At 52.4% G+C, this 18,988-nt stretch overlaps 4 protein-coding genes across 5 annotated transcripts in view; 2 read left to right on the top strand and 2 right to left on the bottom strand.

Annotated features, from left to right (window-relative positions):
* Positions 1 to 2: 2 nt before the first annotated feature.
* On the bottom strand, positions 3 to 3,779 carry LOC131206741 (uncharacterized). The gene is made up of 3 exons (XM_058199413.1): positions 3,645 to 3,779; positions 103 to 294; positions 3 to 22 (listed from the first exon to the last, which is right to left on the bottom strand). Exons 1-3 carry the CDS (start codon positions 3,763 to 3,765, stop codon positions 3 to 5), a joined length of 333 nt encoding a protein of 110 aa, XP_058055396.1. The 5' UTR covers positions 3,766 to 3,779.
* Positions 3,780 to 4,236: 457 nt separating this feature from the next.
* LOC131206097 (PRKR-interacting protein 1 homolog) lies at positions 4,237 to 5,312 on the top strand. The gene is made up of 2 exons (XM_058198492.1): positions 4,237 to 4,372; positions 4,429 to 5,312. The coding sequence occupies exons 1-2, from the start codon at positions 4,256 to 4,258 to the stop codon at positions 4,954 to 4,956; spliced, it is 645 nt and encodes a 214-aa protein (XP_058054475.1). The 5' UTR covers positions 4,237 to 4,255; the 3' UTR covers positions 4,957 to 5,312.
* The window catches only part of LOC131206096 (lissencephaly-1 homolog), a 28,760-nt gene continuing 14,803 nt past the window's right edge, over positions 5,032 to 18,988 (bottom strand). For both annotated transcript variants that reach the window (XM_058198490.1, XM_058198491.1), the window contains exons 3-7: positions 9,207 to 9,664; positions 8,825 to 9,138; positions 8,602 to 8,757; positions 8,339 to 8,534; positions 5,032 to 8,269 (exon numbers count right to left, since the gene is read on the bottom strand). In XM_058198490.1, coding sequence (XP_058054473.1) covers positions 8,196 to 8,269; positions 8,339 to 8,534; positions 8,602 to 8,757; positions 8,825 to 9,138; positions 9,207 to 9,664 — 1,198 coding nt within the window. In that variant the 3' untranslated portion in view covers positions 5,032 to 8,195. The remainder of the gene's footprint in view (positions 8,270 to 8,338; positions 8,535 to 8,601; positions 8,758 to 8,824; positions 9,139 to 9,206; positions 9,665 to 18,988) is intronic.
* On the top strand, positions 14,508 to 17,067 carry LOC131206375 (elongation of very long chain fatty acids protein AAEL008004-like). Its single transcript, XM_058198908.1, has 6 exons — positions 14,508 to 14,649; positions 15,953 to 16,143; positions 16,215 to 16,295; positions 16,361 to 16,523; positions 16,598 to 16,734; positions 16,810 to 17,067. The coding sequence occupies exons 1-6, from the start codon at positions 14,508 to 14,510 to the stop codon at positions 17,065 to 17,067; spliced, it is 972 nt and encodes a 323-aa protein (XP_058054891.1).

The raw sequence follows: 18,988 nt of genomic DNA, 5'->3' as shown, positions 1-18,988 counted from the left end.
ACTCAACGCCCGGCGACAGGATCTGCACCGTAAAGCCGGCATCCTGCATCAATCGCATCACGTCGCTCGAGTCCTCCTCGGTGGCCGCCGTTCCCGATTTACTGCCGCTTTCCCCATTGGCTGCCGTTTCACTATCACCCGCAACAGTATCCACTGTCGATCCGCTGGCCGTCTCCGCCGGTTCCTCCGTTCCGCTACCGTTATGACCATTGATTCCATTCTCCAGGTGCCCGTTCGCCGTCACTGGGGGTGATTTGGCTTTGCCATTCTGTTGCTTTTTGGTTTTGCCATTTCCTGAAACAAAGAATGGGGCGTTAAAAAGTGGAAACTTTGACGTGATCATTCATCATCGATCGAGAGCGCAACGCACATGATCGAAACGCGAAAACAACAATTATGTAAAACATGACTTCTTGTCATACACGATCGTCGCTACAAACGTCGATCGAAGGCACTCTCTCCCTCTCTCTGATGGCATCCATTTTGAGAAAAAACCCGTTAACGCGCACCACCACCATCGTCTTCTGGCCGCCCCGGCCTGTGCCCAACGAAGTAAAAATAGGTGCGAAAACAAGAAGAGCACTGCGAGACGCACCACACATAACCGCGCTCGGTTTAATTTGTTGGCATTGACCACACGACGAATCAGCGTCGTGGCGAGCGATCGTACAACAATCAACGACGCCGAAACACACGGGGACCTTGAACTTCACACAGCTTTGTGTTTTCTGCGGGATCTCTTTCGGGATACAAAAAAAAATGGTAAATAGATAATTAATTTTGCCGTATAGCAACCGGTGGTGCGGCACTCCAATGGGCACGGGATTTGCATCGCAGTTCTCTCGTCATCCACGAAGCGTATCGTCTTGCCCCGGCTTAAGGCAGAAACAAGCGGAAAGTCTTCGTGTCGTGCAGCCTGTGTCTATTGACTGTATAATTAGCGAGTGGCCCTGAGTTGTGGAAGTGATGCTGAGTGGCCACCGAACAGAAAGCGTACTCAAATATATCCGGCGCCGTCTTTATGTGACCAAACATGGTGCAGTAGAAAGCGGCGTTATGTCACTTTCTTCTGCCCTCGAGAGGATGCATCCGCGCCACCCAACCGCCGTGTGCCGGGGCGCGTATCTCCAGTGGCAAGCGATAAGCAAATGGGGCCGGTGAAATCTCCTTCGTCATCCGTCTCCCAATAATGGCCGGTCGATGCACGATCGAAAAAGGCAAGAGATTTGAAAGGGACAAAGTCTATTTTAGAACTTATCCATCTTCCAACGGTGCGCGTCTATTCTGGGACAACTCGGGGCGCTTTGGGTGGTGCGCGCAAGACACCCTCTCTCGTCTCTCGGAGACACGGTCAAAGATTTTCTGGCAAACAACAAAACGCCATCCCATTTTGGCTGCTACCGGGAGTACTCTGAAAATAGCTCGCAACTGTCCAAAAAACAACCACAGAAAGTGTCCCCGACGTTGACGCCTAGTTTTGGTTCAGAATGTCGAAACAAAATCGCACGCGACTCGCTGTAAAAGCGCGCGGATTGTACCAACATGAATCGAAAAGTGCAGCAAGGCGCAATGCGCTTCGGCGAGATAAGGCTCGCGCGGTGCAATCGCGACGACTCCGACGACTTCCTGCTGTCCATCCAGTGCGCGCACGGCGGGGATGCTGCCAAAGCAAGCAAAGCGGGCAGCTAACGGCTGATTTGCATCGTTTCCAGGCACACCAACGGGGGACTGACGGTCAATCAAGCGTCAAGGCGGACCATCGCTCGCTGATATGGACACACCCGAACACTTCGACCTCTTTCCGCGTCTGTTGGCGGCAATGTTCTGGTAGACTCCGATTATTTACACGTCTGACCCGCCTTGTCTCAGAGAGTACCGCGCTAAGCTGTTGCCAAAGACAAGCGAGAAAAGGAGACAACGACGAGGAGGTTAGACAAACCCCTATCTTACCGATCTTCTCACACGCGGATCCTTGTTTGCCACCGAGTCGTTCTATCTGGCTGTGGTGGTGATGCCACTGCGGGAGATAAGACCTTCTCCCGAACTGGAACTGTGGCATGAAGTTGACCATCTATTTGCTAACCTCCACTCTGACAGAACCACTCTGAGCCTCTGCTTGAAATGGTGCGGCGAACGTGAAAATACATTCCTATGGTTGCTAGATGCGTGCAAGATGCGTTCGTTCTGTGCGCTCGCCATAGCATTTGAACATTTACAGTCACAGTGCTACCAGAGGGCAACCCTTCTCTTATCTATTTGACTCCCAAAACCATCGGTCCCCTTGCGATCCGAGCGATAAGCTAACTCAAATATGTTTCAGTTGTGGCACACCCATGTGGTGGACCGATGACGGATCTGTCATAATAAAGCGCTTTTTGAACAAACACTTTCAAAACCAGCATTAAGGCAATGTCTTCTGCGATTGGCTTGAGGTGTGCTATGAACCCTTTGCACTGACAAACAGGAGTTCAAAGGGCTTCTACTCGCATTTTCCCCATCAGTCAGGCGCAGGCTAGACATAAATGCGTAAAGTGCAACATAAATGACCCCCCGGCCTGCGACGACGGGGTCACCGGCTTCGCCGGTGAAAAAAGAATTCTCCCATGTGCGTTTGACGCGAGTCACATGGTTGATCCCCTAGCTCGCTCTTGCCCTGCTCCGCTCTCTGTCTCGCACGCGCATTGTCTCCCCCCCTAACCCACCGAGAGAACGGTAACCGACGAACACGTGGAAAGGCGAGAGAGAGAGACCGAGTCCGTCTGACGGCTCATATGTTTTTTATTGCCCAAACATGTTTTCGATGATCGAAAAGTAAGCTTCGGACAACGTTGCATCACATTTCGGCGGTTACTAAACAACCACACGCATGTTGCATGAGGTGTGAATAGAAGGATGTAAAGTAAATCAGCATAGATAAGACCCAATCAATTCTTGATTATCAACCAAATAGAGGATCCTTCACGACGAGTTTGTTTTGCATTTTTTGTGTTTCCCCCCGAAGAATCGGCTCTACAAAGAGAGAGAGCGAGAGAGTGATAAAAATCCTTCGGTGTTCTTCTCTCTTTTAGAACGTTCGCTCTCGCGCTGAATGTACGAGCGAGAGAGAAAAAAACTCCTGTCACTCCAAATACTACTACTACTACTCCACCACACATGTGTCCTGATCTCGGGCCGTGTTAAACTTTTCTAAGAATCCATGGGTCGAAAGAAAAAAAAAGCCAGACAGCCATTGAATTAAGGCACAATGGGCCAGAACCGCGGCACACGGTGCAGAACTTGTATCGTGTTGTTCCGTGTGTCCTCTCGGTTCTTCCAGGGCCACCAGCGGCACAAAGAGAGACACACTGCACCACCTTCCTCCTTCGGCATCTCCTAGCGCGTTGCGTTCCGCGGTGTGGCAAGTGAGCCCGTCAATCGGAGCCGTAATTACGTAACTGATTATATGACTGCGATGCAGGCGCAGGTTTTTCTTGGCAACACGCGGTCTCGCCGGACACTTTGGAAGCCTTTCGCACGCTGAGTGATTCGCAAACCCCGCGGACACCGCATTGTTCGATAAGTAAAGCACACGACCGCACTGCGACCCACAGTATATGCTGTGCCCAAAAGGAACCGGGTACCGTGAATTTTTCCGTGAGTCTAACCTTTTTTCTTCACACCGGAATCCGCCGCAGAAGCCGCCGTTGCGACGATGTCTTCGGAAGTGCCGACCGTTTCGGTAACACTGCTTTCGTTCGAGGGAACGTTTTCTGTTTCCAGAGCCATTGTGTGCTCCTCTAGTAGACCTCCTCCTCGCGGGCGCGCACTAGAATTAACAAGTTATCCCTAGCAATCGCGTAGAGGCCCGATTTTTCTTGTCTTCAGCACTCGTATTCACCAAACATAAAACGGAACACGACGAGCAATCGCGAAACAACACCTTTTGTAGCGTGTCTGAAATGATTGAGCTACAGTTGTAACACCAATAGCTCCTATTGCTTCGGATGTTCGAATTTCTAAGAATGATTTTTTAACGAAACCCTTCGACAAGTTTCAGTTTTGTTTGACATTTGAAATAACTCTTTACTCTCGTTATTAAATTTCGTTCCCGGGCTCTGTTTTTTGCCTTCCCGGTCTCTTTTCTCTCTGTATTTCTCTCCCCTCTCTCCTAAGTCTTGTTTGACATCTGTCACTCACGCGTGGTGAAATCACCGGTGGTGAGTTTCCCGCACGAGAACGACGTAAACAAAACATTGTTGTGTTGTTGCCCCCGAAAATGGAAATACGGAACGAAGTGAAACAATCGGACAAGGAGTTTGAAAAGAAGAAATTTGTGGTGCGAAATGCGGCCGACGTGCAGCGGGCCAAGCTGGAGAAGCTGATGAAGAATCCGGTACGTCCAGAAAAGGAGCGCCCTTTCAGTCTTTCAATAGCACCATCATTCCGCAGGATAAACCGGTCATGATACCGACATCGGCGAAAGATCGTGACTTTTCCAACGCCATACCCTCGTTCGTCCGCAACGTAATGGGCTCCAGTGCCGGCGCCGGTTCCGGAGAGTTTCACGTGTATCGGCACCTGCGTCGCAAGGAGTACGCCCGCCAAAAGCACATCCAGGAAAAGTCACGCACCGAGCAGTTGGACGACGATTTCCAGGCGAAGTTGGAACAGAACCGGCAGATGGCCGAGGACCGGACGGCAAAGAAGCGTGCAAAACGGCAGAAGAGGAAAGCCAAACAGAAAGCGAACCACGGCAAGAAACCAAAGCGGGTGGAACAGGACGAGGAGTCTTCGTCCTCCGGCGGCAGCGATACCGAAGAGAACGATCCATCAGAGGCACCACCGCAATCCGATGATAAGACGAGCGAGAAAGAAAAGGAACCAGTGGCAGCCCAAGCCGACGATACAGACGAGCCATGTCAACCTGCTGAAGAAACGGGGGATAAAAATGTTGACCAAAACCCCACAGACGAATAGCTGGAGCGAAGAGACACAGCGTACAAGAGTCGATTAATTATCCCAACCCCAAGCAAAACGAACAGAAACTTGTTTACTATTGTATCTGTATTTCAAATTCCACTAGCTCTGGCCTCAATCCGTGCCTCCGCGGAGGCCGATAATATTGTAAAAAAGAGAGAGAAAATAAAACTTTAAATATATTTGCACTCTCTCTTCTCACGCGCAGTTCACTGTTTGATGATGTTAATTTTAATTTATATATATTTTTTCGCTTCCCAAATCATACTCCCGCCTCGTCCATCAACACCACGGACCGGGGACCGGTTCCTGTACTAACTAATAACACGCAATCCTTACACTGCTGCGTGCGTCCCGAATGGCCCTCCGGCCCCCTCCAGCAGTGGCGAAGGCGTCATCGTCGTCTTCGGCGCTAAGATGTTAAATTTTATTTACCGTGGGCAAATAAAACAAAATCGTAAGCCGTGCGCCCGCCCGCCGTTTGTGTCTTCCTTTTCCAGGAGCAACCCACCCGAAACCGGCGTGGCCCGATTACCGCCGTTTGATACACTTTCATCGCACCCATCCGACTCCGTCCGTGTTGCTGGGCTGTCCACAGCAGCTATTGTTGTGGGGGCCACCACTCTGCTGGAGGTCACGCTCCGTTGTTGATGGTACGGAGGAGTTCTGACGACGCTCTGCGCGCCAATGGTTTTTTTTTGTAATATAAGTAGTAATAAACTGTAGTAGTTAGCAGTTTTAGATAATATTTGTAGAGCGCTGTTCGCGCGGTCGGTCGTTCGTTTTTCTTTTGCTTGGTTGTTGGTTTGCTTCATCGCGTTTAGAAATAGTTTAATAATTTAAATATAGTTTATGAAACAATTGCACACGCTCGCGTTTACGCCACACGCAACACACACTAACTGCTCCGGGGGGCAGCCACGTCCACGTCCGGTAACGGATGTTCCCGACCGATCGGGATCGCTACCAGCGCTCACGGTGCGCCGGAGGTAGTGTGTCTTCTTGGAGGCACCAGTTGCTGTGGTTGGCACTCTCTGTTGTCTCTTCTTGCTCCGAGTTCACACGCCGATGACGAGGAGTTCGAACGGTGTATATGCGCGCAGCTCAACACGTTGTATTGCGTGTGCTTTAAATATTTACAATGTGGACTATCCGCAGTGTGCGCTTCGTCGAAGCACACTCTTGTGGGGAAAAGTGTGTCCGTTTTGGGGGGGCAGGGACCTGGTAAAGAAACCCCCAGTGACCACGCGTCAGACTTCTATGTACAATACGGAGCCGCTTCCTATCCGACACGGTGGCCCGTGTCAGACGGAAAGTGTGTATTTGGCTTGAACATACATTCGCTTTACACTTCATTCTACTATTACAGCCTGACCCCGCGAACAGCCACCCGAAAACCTGGGCAGCTGGGCGCCGGCCCCATTCGAGGGGGCTTAATTAAAATATAACTTCATTCGGATGAGTGTAGCAAAAACTTACGATAAAATCACAAAACGGAACAAAGGTACAAGAAAGGAAACGGAACCAATAAACAGAGATAGAGAGTGAGTGAGAGAGAGCGAACGGAAGTGAAATAAAACACATTCTCCGTGCGCTTGCTTTCGTTGCGGTAACGACGCCCAATGCATTTGCTGTTCAGATGTTAAGCACGAAGTCCTCTCCACCGTGAGAGTTCCGAGAGCATTTCAATACGGGGAGGACAGATTTCGTGGTGGTCCACACTCTCTACGGCAAAGCAAAACATGAAGACAATATTTATGTACATATCGTTCAATTCAACAAACGCATCCATCGCGTTCCTGCTGGCCAACCGCGGCCAACGTGCGAAGAAGAAGCGAAGCGGTGTGACCAATTGTAGCACGGTGGTGGCGCGCATAAACGAGAGAGTGCCCGGCATATAGCACACCACATCGTGACCCCCGGAAGGGCTGTGACGAACGGAGAAGAATCGACGCACGAGATGCACGCAACACACAGAGACGCGATGCGATGATCCTTGGGGTACACGCTGCTGCTGCTGCTGCTGCTGACCGGTGCTGGTGGTAAGGATCGATGTTTTGCGCAGCTGGCACACTGTCTCTCGATCGTACTCTTTCTCTCCATCTCTCTTCTACAGCTTGATCTTCTCGCTAGCAACAGATCTGTGGTGGTGGCGCGCGCAATATGACGTATGATCCTCCCGGGGTACGATCGCGGCTCACGAAATGTGTGTAGCGCGCGCATTAATAAGATAAGAATAAGGGTTATTCGTAATGTGTTTCGTTCCGTTGTCTCTCTTCCAAACTGAGCAATTCTCTGAGTCCTAAGCCGGGGTGGTCACACAAAGTGTATACGTTTATGATCCACAAATGTTATCCCTATCAAACCGGTTGGTTCTACCGTTTCTTCGTACGAGGAGCAACGAGTGTGTCCGCTTCAGCCGTAGCCCAATAAGTGGGGAACTAGGGATCCAACGTGAGAAAAGGATCACAGTAGCAGCAGCAGCAACAGAAGCCGGCTGCTGCTGCACTGCGCTCGCGCGCTCCTTATGCAAAAAACTTTACGTTTCATTACTGCATCATCATGTGTCTGTAATTGTAGAGTTTGCTAACAATAAGTATTACTTTTGTTGTATTTACTTGTGTGTGTTTATGATGTACCGCCTATACGTGTGTGTTTTCTAGTGTCACTATTTTGATGCATTGTGAGTAGCGTCTTTAACAATGTTCTTGTAGCGCAAAGAGCGAAATGAAAACACTTCCTAATGATCTGCGACTCTGCGCACAACACAGCACAAGCATTTCGCTGTTTTAAACGAGCATTTCAATCCTTTATCACTTCTGGGTCGGATCATTGTTATCAGTAAAAGAAACGGAAAAAGGACGAACGAAAACGTACTAATATTGAACTAAAAAACCTCCCTTCGCGGTTCGGAGCCAAGAGTCTACCTCACGCGAGAAGGAGAAGAAAGTGATCTTGCCGCCCTCCGATTGCGCTCCGAACCGAATGAACCGAGAACTACAAGCTGTGCTGGTGCTGTGGTGGTGATCAAGGTGATCGTGTTCCTCTCAATCATTGGTTGCTTCCGATCGGAGGAGAGCGAAAATAAAACGCGCAACTAGGGCATGGACACGCCTGGACGCCTCCCATTACTACTCTATCTCAAAAGAAGCTGCTGCTGCTGCTGTGTGGGAGAAGAAACTGTAGAATAGCTGTGTTGTTGTTGTTCTTGTTGGTAGCGATATTATACTTGACTTGACTTAGCGACACTCCCATACTTTGACCGTCGTGTCCACGCTGCCGGATATGACGTAAGGATGGGATTTATGCATATCTGCAAGGGCGGGAAAGATTGTAGTCGCCGGGACGGCCGGGAGCGAACGGTGCGCGGTGCGCTACTTACCCAGCGATGTGCAGAAGTGCGAGTGAGCGTACAGTGTCTTCATGCAGCGCTTGTTGCGCAGATCCCAGATGCGCAGCGTTTTGTCGTCGCTCGCCGAAATCATGTACTTGCCGCCGGGATGGAACACGATACCACGCACCCAATTGTCGTGGCCGGCCAGCGTGAACAGGCACAAACCGGAGCTGACGTCCCAGACCTGCGGAAACGGAACGAAATGAGTATGTGGGCTTGTGGGGTGTGCCTGATCCTTCTCCGCGTCTTACCCTGATCGTTTTGTCTCGCGACCCGGACGCCAGGAAGGGGCCCTGATGGGCGCCCTTTTTGTTGTCCGCTCCGGCCGCCTCGTTTATTGCCGCTGCAGCCGATTCTGGTGCCCAGGCGATGCATTCTACCGTATTTTCGTGCTCTCGCAGCTCAGCCTGGAATACGGACGGAGCAAGATTCACAATTTGTCTGCCGCATCCCGGACACGACCTTGCCACTTACCTTGCACTCCTTTGAGTTCGTTTGCCATACCCGTACCGAGTGATCATTTGAGCAGGACGCCATCAGCGAACCGTCGACGTTGACGCGCACCATGCGCACCCACTCCCGGTGGCCGGTGAACGTTTTCACGCAGTACCCGGTGGCCACCTCCCACATCTTGATCGTTTTGTCACGCGACGCAGAGAGCAAGAAGTCGCCGGCCGGCACGAACGAAACCGACGACACGTTGTGATCGTGACCGTGCATTGTCTTAACGCACTCGTACGTTTGCTGAAAGTCCCACAGTTTGATCGACAGATCGGAGCTACAGGAAGCTGCAAGGAAGGGAAGGAGTGGATTAAACGGATTCGATCGGACGCGGATCGGTTTCGGTCGGACTTACCCAGCAGCTTCCCTTGTGAGTCGAACGCAAGATCCTGCACGGAGTCGGTGTGGCCCTTGAGCGTGCGCTCGTACTCGCCCGTCTCAAAGTCCCACACCTTGATCGTGGCGTCCTCCGACGCCGACACCATCATGCTGAAGACCGGATGAAAGACGACGCGCGTCACCGTGGCCCGGTGGCCGGCGAGGGAAAACTTTTCCGGTGGCCGCGGTATCCAGTCGCTCGGCGTACGCTTCGCCTTGGTCGGGGCGCCCTCGATCACTTCTTTCTCGGCCTCGGACAGCTTCGCCTCCAGCTCCATCACCTTCTTCTGCAGTCGGATGACGGAGGTCCACTTTTTCTCCAGCAGCCCGCCGTACTTTCGCTCGATCTCGTTCGGCATGTCGGCCTCCTTCCGAAAGGCCTCCAGTGCGTCTGTATACCCATTGCTTCCCAGATAATCGGCAATCGCTTGGTTACTGGACACGCACACCGAAAGAGATAAGATGATTATTTACCCATTCACTGTTATTAAAACACAATCGCGGAGTATCGGATCACGGAACGCACGAGGAATTAAACCATTTTTGGGCCGATCGACATTTGCACAGGACAGCTCAGCCTCCAGCTCAACCTTTCCCTTCTAACGAGGATCGCGCGGCAGGCGCGGCTTAAAACATCGTATAAATCACAATTTTCGAGGCAAGGGCACATCACTGGCAACGCTTTTCCCACCGACGATGGCCTAAGCCAAAGTCGATCGGTGGACGAGAATCGATTAATTAATCATTTTCCCAAATCGGTTCCAAAAAATATCCGAACGCGGGCGCGCGCTTAGCGCTGACCTCCCCTGCTGCCGGTGGATTTCCGCGGATGGAAAATAGGAACAAATCAAATCGATCACGACGACGGTCGATGGTCGATGGTTTTCTATTTCTTAGCAGACCGCGAATCCTTCACGCACCGCACCACGCACACGACAGTTCCGTTTTCGAACGCTCGGTGGTCACGCTCGGTTGGCCAGCACCGCTGCTGCAGAGTACGATATTTCGATCAGCGGAGCGCGTTGTTAATCACCAACAAAACAGAAGACATCACATTTGCTATTCAGCGGATGCCGGATCGTTTGTTTGGACCTCGCGCGCCAGGCCTCGGTGGTGATGTCCGCCTTTCGTGTCGCCTTCAGAAGATCACGTCCTTTTTCGGCACACACACCTCCGGGCTTGCGATTGATGGTGATGAATGAATGAATGTAGAAACATCCTAAGGTACAAATCATCTTTCCAAATCTACGGCGCGCGAAGGTTATCGGCTGCCGCCACCGCCACCGCCCGGAGCGGCCCCTGCGCTATGATTTTTCCATTATACGAAACAAACCAAAAGATAGTCACGCGGGGCAGGAAATAAGCCGAGCCTTCTGATCGCAACCGGAATCGACCGCACAGCAAAAGAACGTTTAAAAGTCGGTGGCCAAGTGCTCCGTGAAATTAATTTGCACCTCGCCATCCTTGTACAACATAACCGTTCGATCGATGTCCGAGCCCACCCCGAATGATGATGGTGCATGATCGATCGTTCAACCTTTTGCAACTCACCGCAAGCGCCTGCAGCGCGCCCGGACCGTGTTCTTAGATTAAAATCGGATTGCGACCTAGCACCTGATTTGAACCCCTGACGCCCGGAACGGCGGTTGTGTACCACAATTTCCGATAGCCATTCATCATAACAACATTTCAATCACCAACTCCAGATCTTCAGTCGATATCGTCGATCACGATCACACGAAGGAAGGAAGGACGATGAAGCCGGTGTTCCGGCGAGCCGCCGCCACCGCGCATCACAATGGAACATTAGACACCTAACGAACCGCGTTAAATCGCGTGCCACCTAACGGCGTATTGCACCACGGTGCCAGGTGGAACGGCGACGAGACGAGCCTCGATCAGGCAGAGCAAGGACCGAGGCGTTCCCCGCGAAGTAGCCGATTTTTCGCGCCATACTCAAACACCGAAGCGGCCAAAGAATTGCGGCGGCGAATGGCCGTTGCTAATCGAGATCCGAGAATCCGATCGCGGTTCTCGCGCCGATCGGAACCAATTCCAATCTGCGATCTCCGCAGCGCTCCAGAGTTCCGTCCGGGGCGTCGATCTACTCAAGACTGCCGCCACCGTCTAGAACGGGCTCCTTGTACCGGGGAGATTCGAACCGAGCTCCGCGAGAGGCCAGAACGAATCCGCGCAAGATCGCGCGCGCAAGATCGTGCGCGCAGCGTGCGGCCATTATATGAATTGCACTCACTTAACGGTAATTGACCTGCGATCGGCGGCCACAGGCTAACCAAGCTCACATAATGAAGACCACACCGATCACCCCGCCCCAGGGGGATAGGCAAATGATTTAAACACGATCGCCACCGATTGCCGCGAGGAACTTCCCCCTCTCGCTGGGGAGCGGTTCTCGAACCCCCGGTTCTGCGCGCTGATATCATTATCTTGCGGCAGGTTAGGGCTTTCGAAAGTGATCACACGAAAACGCCCACCATAAAAAGGGTGGCGCGCGCAAGGGCTACAATCAGGCGCAATTGCGCCCTGCGTCATCGCAAGGCGCTCTCTTCGAGGCGGCTGCGGTTACGATCGGTGGCGGCGGCGATCGCCGGAATTATCGCGACAGATCATTGAACCACGGCAGCGACTGTGCTAGGGGAGCAGCCCGGGTCGACCTTGGGTGGCTCGGGCGCGCGCACCGGTGCAGGATTCCACTCCATACCGGGGGGGCCGACATGACTGGTTTTCGGTTGGCAAAGTCATTGGCGCAAGAATTCTCTAAAGTGAACGTTTTAGCTGCTGCTGCGCTGCCGATCGCGCGCTCGCGCGGTCACCGAAGAGTGCAATTGCAAATGTTGCACAATTTTCCACGGCGACCACGGCGCGGCGCGGCGGTGTCTCTGCATCCGCACGCGGAGCAAACGGGAATATGCTTCGTGTGTGTCTCTCTAATGCGGGAGCCGTATGTGTGGTGGCTGGTGATCTTCTGGGCGCAACGCGAGACAGAGAACTTGAGAGTTCGCGAAAAGTAAACAAGTTTTCCGCCGCTGACCGACAAAAGTGCAACGGCGGCGGCGGCGGCGGCAGCGACCGAGAGACTGGTTAACCCTTGCGGGCCATAACGAGCACGTTCACACGCCCGAATGCAGCGCAGCATAACGAGCACCGTGGCCGGTGCCGCCGCCGCCACAGTAGCAGCATCCCGCCCGCGGTCGGAGAGCGATTTTCCGATTTTAGCTAATTGCAGAACCTCCTCCTGCAGTCTGATTGGGCCCCATTAGCCCCATCGCGTAAATGGTTGTTTCCTTCCCGCCCGGACACAGGTTGCGAAAAGTGGCCACATGTTGGGCCAGCCACACGAGACACAAGAGGCAACCAAGAATGTCACCCAACCGCGGAAGGCGAACTCTAGGTTTGGAGTATTGGCAAGAATTTACCACCAAAAAGGTCGGCGCGATTGCGGAATCACAGAATCCACCGTGCGGTGGGGGGGGGGCGCGAGGTGTGTTCTAAACGTCCCTCGCGATCCTTGGCGGTGGTGGTGATGATGGCAATTGCTGCAACTCGGCGGCTCGACTGGCGACTGGTTGATGGCGCGTGGAATTTGTCATTGAGCCTGGTTGGCCACTTCCGAACGGCCGGCCATTCGCCAATTTGAGCGTTTAATTTGCACGCGCTTGCACGGTGGTCCCACCGTTTTTAACGAACAAACGATCATTTCGGTTTTAGTTTATTTTTAATTTTTTAATCAAACGGCATTCCCACGGACTTTCTTAACACCTGGCGGTGCCGGTGGCCATTAATTACAGACGCCCCTCTAATCGGCCAATCATGCAAAATTGAGTCTAATTAATTGAATGAGAAAATTGAGGGAGAGAAAACGAAAGACTGCAACAAGCGACGAACCTCGCGCGATCATCGCTACCGGAGTGACATTTCCCAAACAGCACCATCGCGGCCAGCCAGGGTTCGATTGCGTAACGACTCAATCCTAACCAACGAGCGCGCGGTTGCATTTTATTAAGCGCCAGCTTGCCCTCGAAGAAGATCTGTATGCTGATCGCGAGATGATCGTTCTGCGCCGTGTGCACGATGTTCTAAACAAAGTGTGGCTCCGGCGTGCTAGGTAGCTACGCGACCACATCGCTGCCGCCTCCGGCAGCAGCGCCTACTGCTGCCAGCTTCAAGGACAACTATCTTCGGGTTTATCTTAGTAACGTGCGGGGTTCGCTGGAGCAGCGACTACTACGACGATCGATGGCTTGCGATGACGATGACTACTAGCAGGGCTGCGCGCTGGGCTGTGCTGCTCCAAACAAGGTCTGCATACAGTCTGCGAATCTCTCCCTCCATCGAACCGGCCGGCCGCCTGTTCTATCACATATGAATGGGGCGGCCAGGCCACGGATTGCGAGTGGTGGGGCCCGCAACCCTTTAGATCACGGCGCGTGCTCACTCGCGCCGCGCCGCATCTGGTTCTTTCCATAACAATCCGTTCGGCCACCCCCCGGAGAGACCGTCTTTCTTCTCGCCGTCGCGCGCGGCACGCGAGGATAACGGCCTTACGCGCCACGGGTGGGGAAGAGATCGTTTCTTCGCGCGTCGTTAGAAGGACATTTAACGCTAAACGAACTAAAGCTGGTGGTGGTGGCTCACCGGTTACTTCCCCCCTGGTGGCGTGGTCGAAATATTCGCATCGCGAGCAGAGACTTTTGCAAGCGAAGAACTCGGAAGGGGGTGGTGGGGCCCCCACATGGTTTCCACGAGATGGCCGGCGTCGCGCACGAAGTTCTTTTCGGAAAACCCCTGGCGGTGCCTCGGCGGCAGCGGCGGCGGCGGCAGTGTGACTTCCTTTTGCTCACTGGCCCCGGGGGTCAGTGCAGTGCGGATTGTCAGTTCGATCGGTTCGGGAAGTCAGGTGGCTGGCAGCACACCACAATCACACGCAGCGACAGATCACTGTCCCCCGTCGTGATAGAGGGCTCATTAGGGTTAGAGGGTTATTAGGTGATCTTCATCTCCGAGCCGAGACGGAGCAAGAGTCAAGTGTGCCGAGCGCGCGATCGGCGACAATGGTTTTGACCCAGATTCGGGACGATTGACACCAAGTGTTCCTTTTAGCAAATCTTAGTGCCGGGCCCGCCAAAGGAAGCCATTCGCCACAGAGCAGAGCGAGAGCGAGAGAGCGAGTTTTTGCTAGTTTCCACCGGTGAGCCTTTGAACGCGCGATCTTCGGGACGATCAATACGCGGTGTGCGTGAGTGCGTGTCACAGAAACATGGAGTTACGCGACAACTTCACCGACTTTACGCTGGCATCGAACTACATCATGCAGCTGGCGATCGACGAGTATCAGGCCGATCGCAACTGGACGCGATTGATCGATCGATACTGGAACCTGATCGAGGAGCTGATCGGAGGTTTGTGTCAACGGAGATGATGAGCAGCCGCCCAAAATACGGCACCGTTTCCGGATACATTAATTAAACATAAGCCAGATGACGGTGGCGCGCCGTGAAGGATTCGTCATATTTTTCGCCCGTAGCGCGGCACACGGTCAATGCCGGTGTGGCCGCTTTTTGTGGGTTGACCATTTATGCTCTAATCGACCTCGTCGGTACCGCCCGCTGCCAAGTGCGTCGCCGATGCGTGGCTGCTCATTTAAACGGCTTTGTGTCTTTCGCTTTCTCAAGTTCAAGTGTGGCATTAAGTCGGCAAAGGACATACATGAACCGGTGACCCCGAAAAACCCTAGTGACTCTCCCCCCGCACTACATCCTCTCTATTTCTCCTGCAGGAAATGAGAGATGGCCAGTGGCCCTTGGCCACACCGTTTCTCGTCGAGTCGCTTAATCACACGGCACGGCACGGCGGACAAACAAGACCGACGAGTAACAGAACTCCAGGCAAATAAATTATCAGCCCGCCAAAAGATTGCGCAATATGCGCACGGCGCAAACAGTGGGTATCAATTTTCGGAGGTCAATGGCCATGTCTGGGGTGACGGATTCACGGTTGCCGTGTGCTGCTGCGGCTGATGTTTGGTTGACCCTCAACGCATCGTGCGACTGAGTAACGGAGAGCAAATTAACATTGCGCTGGCGCTGGCAGGTGAAGGGTGCGCACTGGGATGTTGTTCCGATTGCGAAACCTATATTTGGGGATGATATTTGGGGCGGATGGATGGCACTAGAGCACACCGATGGAGTTGCGATTTGTTGACACAAACTGTTAGCAGGGACGGTTTCTCTTTCCGGTGCCAGATGCCCGTCTCAAGTCTCGGGGACGTGTAGGTCTGTTCATGACCGAAAGAACTCCCTCTGCACACGATCAATTTGTGTCGCACCGTGGTAGGGGGTTATAATTAAACACACCGAACCGAACGGCAGCAGCAGCTAATTAATAACCTATCAAACACTTTTACGAGACGCGCCGTCATTCTTTAATTAGCCGTGAAGTTTGGTCGCCGTGGCAAAGATCTGGATCGCGCCACCGCTCGGAGCTTACCTTGAGTCGGATCGTTTAAAAAGTTTGAAAGGCCGTGCTGAGGGAAAACTTTGGAAGCGTACCTTGCTCCATTTTCTGCGGTCCTTTTGGCAAGGTGGCCGTACGGAATTAGAATAATCAATCACACCATCGGCGGGGGGCTGGAAGCCTTCGAAACCATCTCGTTATCGCATGAATTTTTATGCCGTTCTTTTTGCCGATTGGCCCTCCCAACAGACCCACGAGCAAAGGCCCTCCCCTTCATGGACAATCCGCTGCCAACGCTGGGGATGGTGCTGACCTATCTCGTCTGGGTCGTCATTATTGGGCCGACGTACATGCGGGACCGGAAACCGATGCAGCTGACCAACACACTCTTCTACTACAACCTCGGCCAGGTGCTGCTGAGCGCGTACATGTTCTACGAAGTAAGTCACCGACCCCAAAACCCTAAAAGAACATACTCAAAACTTGGTGCTTTCTCCTTCAACCCGCACAGCATTTGATGTCCGGCTGGGCCCGAGGATACAGCCTAACCTGCCAACCGGTGGACTACAGTGACAACCAACTGTCGCGCAGGGTATGGGGACAGCACACCGGCAATCTCCTTGGTCCAATTCCAATCAACACTCCGTACCGTTACAGATGTTCAACCTCTGCTACATCTACTACCTCTCGAAGCTGTCCGAGTTTGCGGACACCGTCTTTTTTGTGCTGCGTAAGAAAAAGTCCCAAATTTCCTACCTCCATCTGTATCACCATTCGCTCACCCCGATCGAGGCGTGGATCTTGACAAAGTTCCTGGCAGGTACGTCGTCATGGGGGGACCTTAGCGGGGAAATGGGGCACTACTAACTCCGGCGATTGCGTTCCGTCCGGCAGGTGGCAATACGACGCTCCCAAACATCATCAACAATCTGGTGCACACGCTGATGTACTTCTACTACATGCTGTCGGCCATGGGACCCCGCTACCAGAAGTACCTGTGGTGGAAAAAGTACATGACCGAGATCCAAATAGTACGTATTCCACCGCGTTTGCCAACGTTGTGTCCACTAACTCTAATTACCCTAATTCCCACCAACCCACCACAGGCACAGTTTGTCATCTGCATCGGGCACGCGATCAACGCGCTGATCAGCGACTGTTCCTATCCCAAGTTCGTCACCTTCCTGCTGCTCTGCAACGCCAGCATATTCTTCGTGCTGTTCATGAACTTTTACATGGAAAACTACCGACAGAAGGCGACGGCGACGGCGACGGAACTGATGGCAGCCACCGAGCCCCAGAAGGACTCACCGGCCCCAGACCCCAGGACCAATCCGCCGCAGCCGTTATGTGCCCGAAGCTAGAAACGAACGCAGCGCTACATGCTTTTGTAAATAGCGAATTTGCCACTTAAAAGATTGTACTTTTGTGTTACCCCTTTTGTTTGTAATTAACCTAGAGCCAATATTCTTTTTTTGTATTTCTAGTAGCATAACCATAATATTGTGATAAGCTTTAACAGAGAGAGCTGGGGCGCGGCAAAGAAAGGCATAAAACAAACGCCACGCAACTTGTTATACATCACTCATTTAGCCGGCCGCAGTAGAAAGCATACCACCTTTAAAAGAGCCAATGAGTCGTTCTGCGATCGATTTTTAAACAACCTTCTATTTACGATACAGTGACTTGTGTTAAATAAATGCAATGATACATAACTTTTAGAAGAAGTGGAGAGTGCTCGTCGATGTTTTAAAATAGCGACAAGGCCGAAACACCGATTAGTCACATGACACTCATCGGCCCATTGTTAGCAGCTTAAGTAGTAAAACTTTTAAACTACTTTATTGACTGCTCGTAAAACAGCATGGAATAGGAAAAGGTAGCCTCACGCTTCGCGATTTGTCATGTTTTTCTAAAATAGCCCTACAAACAGGAAACAAAATTGATCTTTCGTCAGCAACGCAACAATGACTAATCGCCATCAGCAAAATGAGTCAGCTAAGAAACGGTTGATCAATTCAAAAGCGTATCAGTAACGCCGTGTAACGCCTACAAAGTGTCGCATATTCTCACGACCAGAGGGCGCTAGTGCACACCGTCCGTTCAGCGACGCTAGCGGCATGCGCAAGAAACAATCGATGGTCCGAGCGTCGTGTGTATTTTTGAACCGGATCAGCGAAACGGATTTGTCAATCCTACAATTTCCGGCCATTAGATTTTGGAACGTACCATCCTCCAACAGCCGGAACACCGACAACCGGCAGACCGAGTAAAGAGCGGTAACATTGAATCAAAATGCGCGCTCGATTGCCCAATAGATCGCCCGCTAATCAAAAAGTGGATCGCGCATGCCCGTCCCAATGTCACAAATCGTGATGTTTGTTCATGTATGTGTGTTGGGCGGACGCATTGGAAAGTGTGTGGGGAATGTAATCTGCTCTCGTCGATCGTGGGACGTTCGCGCGTGTTTGTGGATGATGCGCAGGGTGTTTCTATTTACACATTCACAACACGGCGGCCACGAGAAGAAATCGGAGCTTCCAAAAATGCGACAATAGACTCCCCGGGCGTTCTTCAACAACAATTCGCAACACGGGCGCGGATGGATGAGAGAGCACAGTTGAATGTCATTATCATGCCGTGCCTCGATTGTTTATCATTGTTATCAGTGTACACTCTCCTATTCTTGCAACAAACCGATAATCCCCCCCCGGTACTTGAAGTGCAAGGCGGCCACACTTTCGCTGGGCCTCTGCCTTGCCAAGTTATTGCCAAGTTTGTGCCAAACCCCGTTAGAGTAGTTAGTCTGTCGTGCCTGTGGGCCACACCGCCAGCAAAGCGTGATTGGTCACGAAAACCGGAAGCAATGCCGTTATTGTTGCCGAAGCACATACACGTGGACCCGTATCGGACCCGCGCGCGCTATCTGATTCGTCTTCCTTCCGTGTCTTCCCCCCAATGCCAACAGCGCTGGGTGGCAGCGACCCCCGCCGGAAGGTTAAACTCCGTTCAAGAAACATCAATCGGACATTCAATCGGCAGCCGCGGAGAGGTCCACGAAATCGGAGAATCATTTAAATTCGGTGTCACCAATTCACACCACCGCGTGAAAGACGGCGACGCGCTCTCTTTGGGATTGCCGATCGCCGGATGACATTTCTCGCCCGTTCGACGGCCACAGGCGCTGCTAACTAAAGTTTCTGTCGCCTTTCATCTGCCGCCAGTCTTTTCCATTCCGAAAGGGATTTATTTAGGTAAAAAATAGAATGGACCACTCGAAAACGG

This window comes from Anopheles bellator, chromosome 1 (genome assembly GCF_943735745.2).
Source record: "Anopheles bellator chromosome 1, idAnoBellAS_SP24_06.2, whole genome shotgun sequence".
NCBI classification, from domain to species: domain Eukaryota; kingdom Metazoa; phylum Arthropoda; class Insecta; order Diptera; family Culicidae; genus Anopheles; species Anopheles bellator.
This window is presented reverse-complemented; position numbering and strand designations above follow the sequence as displayed.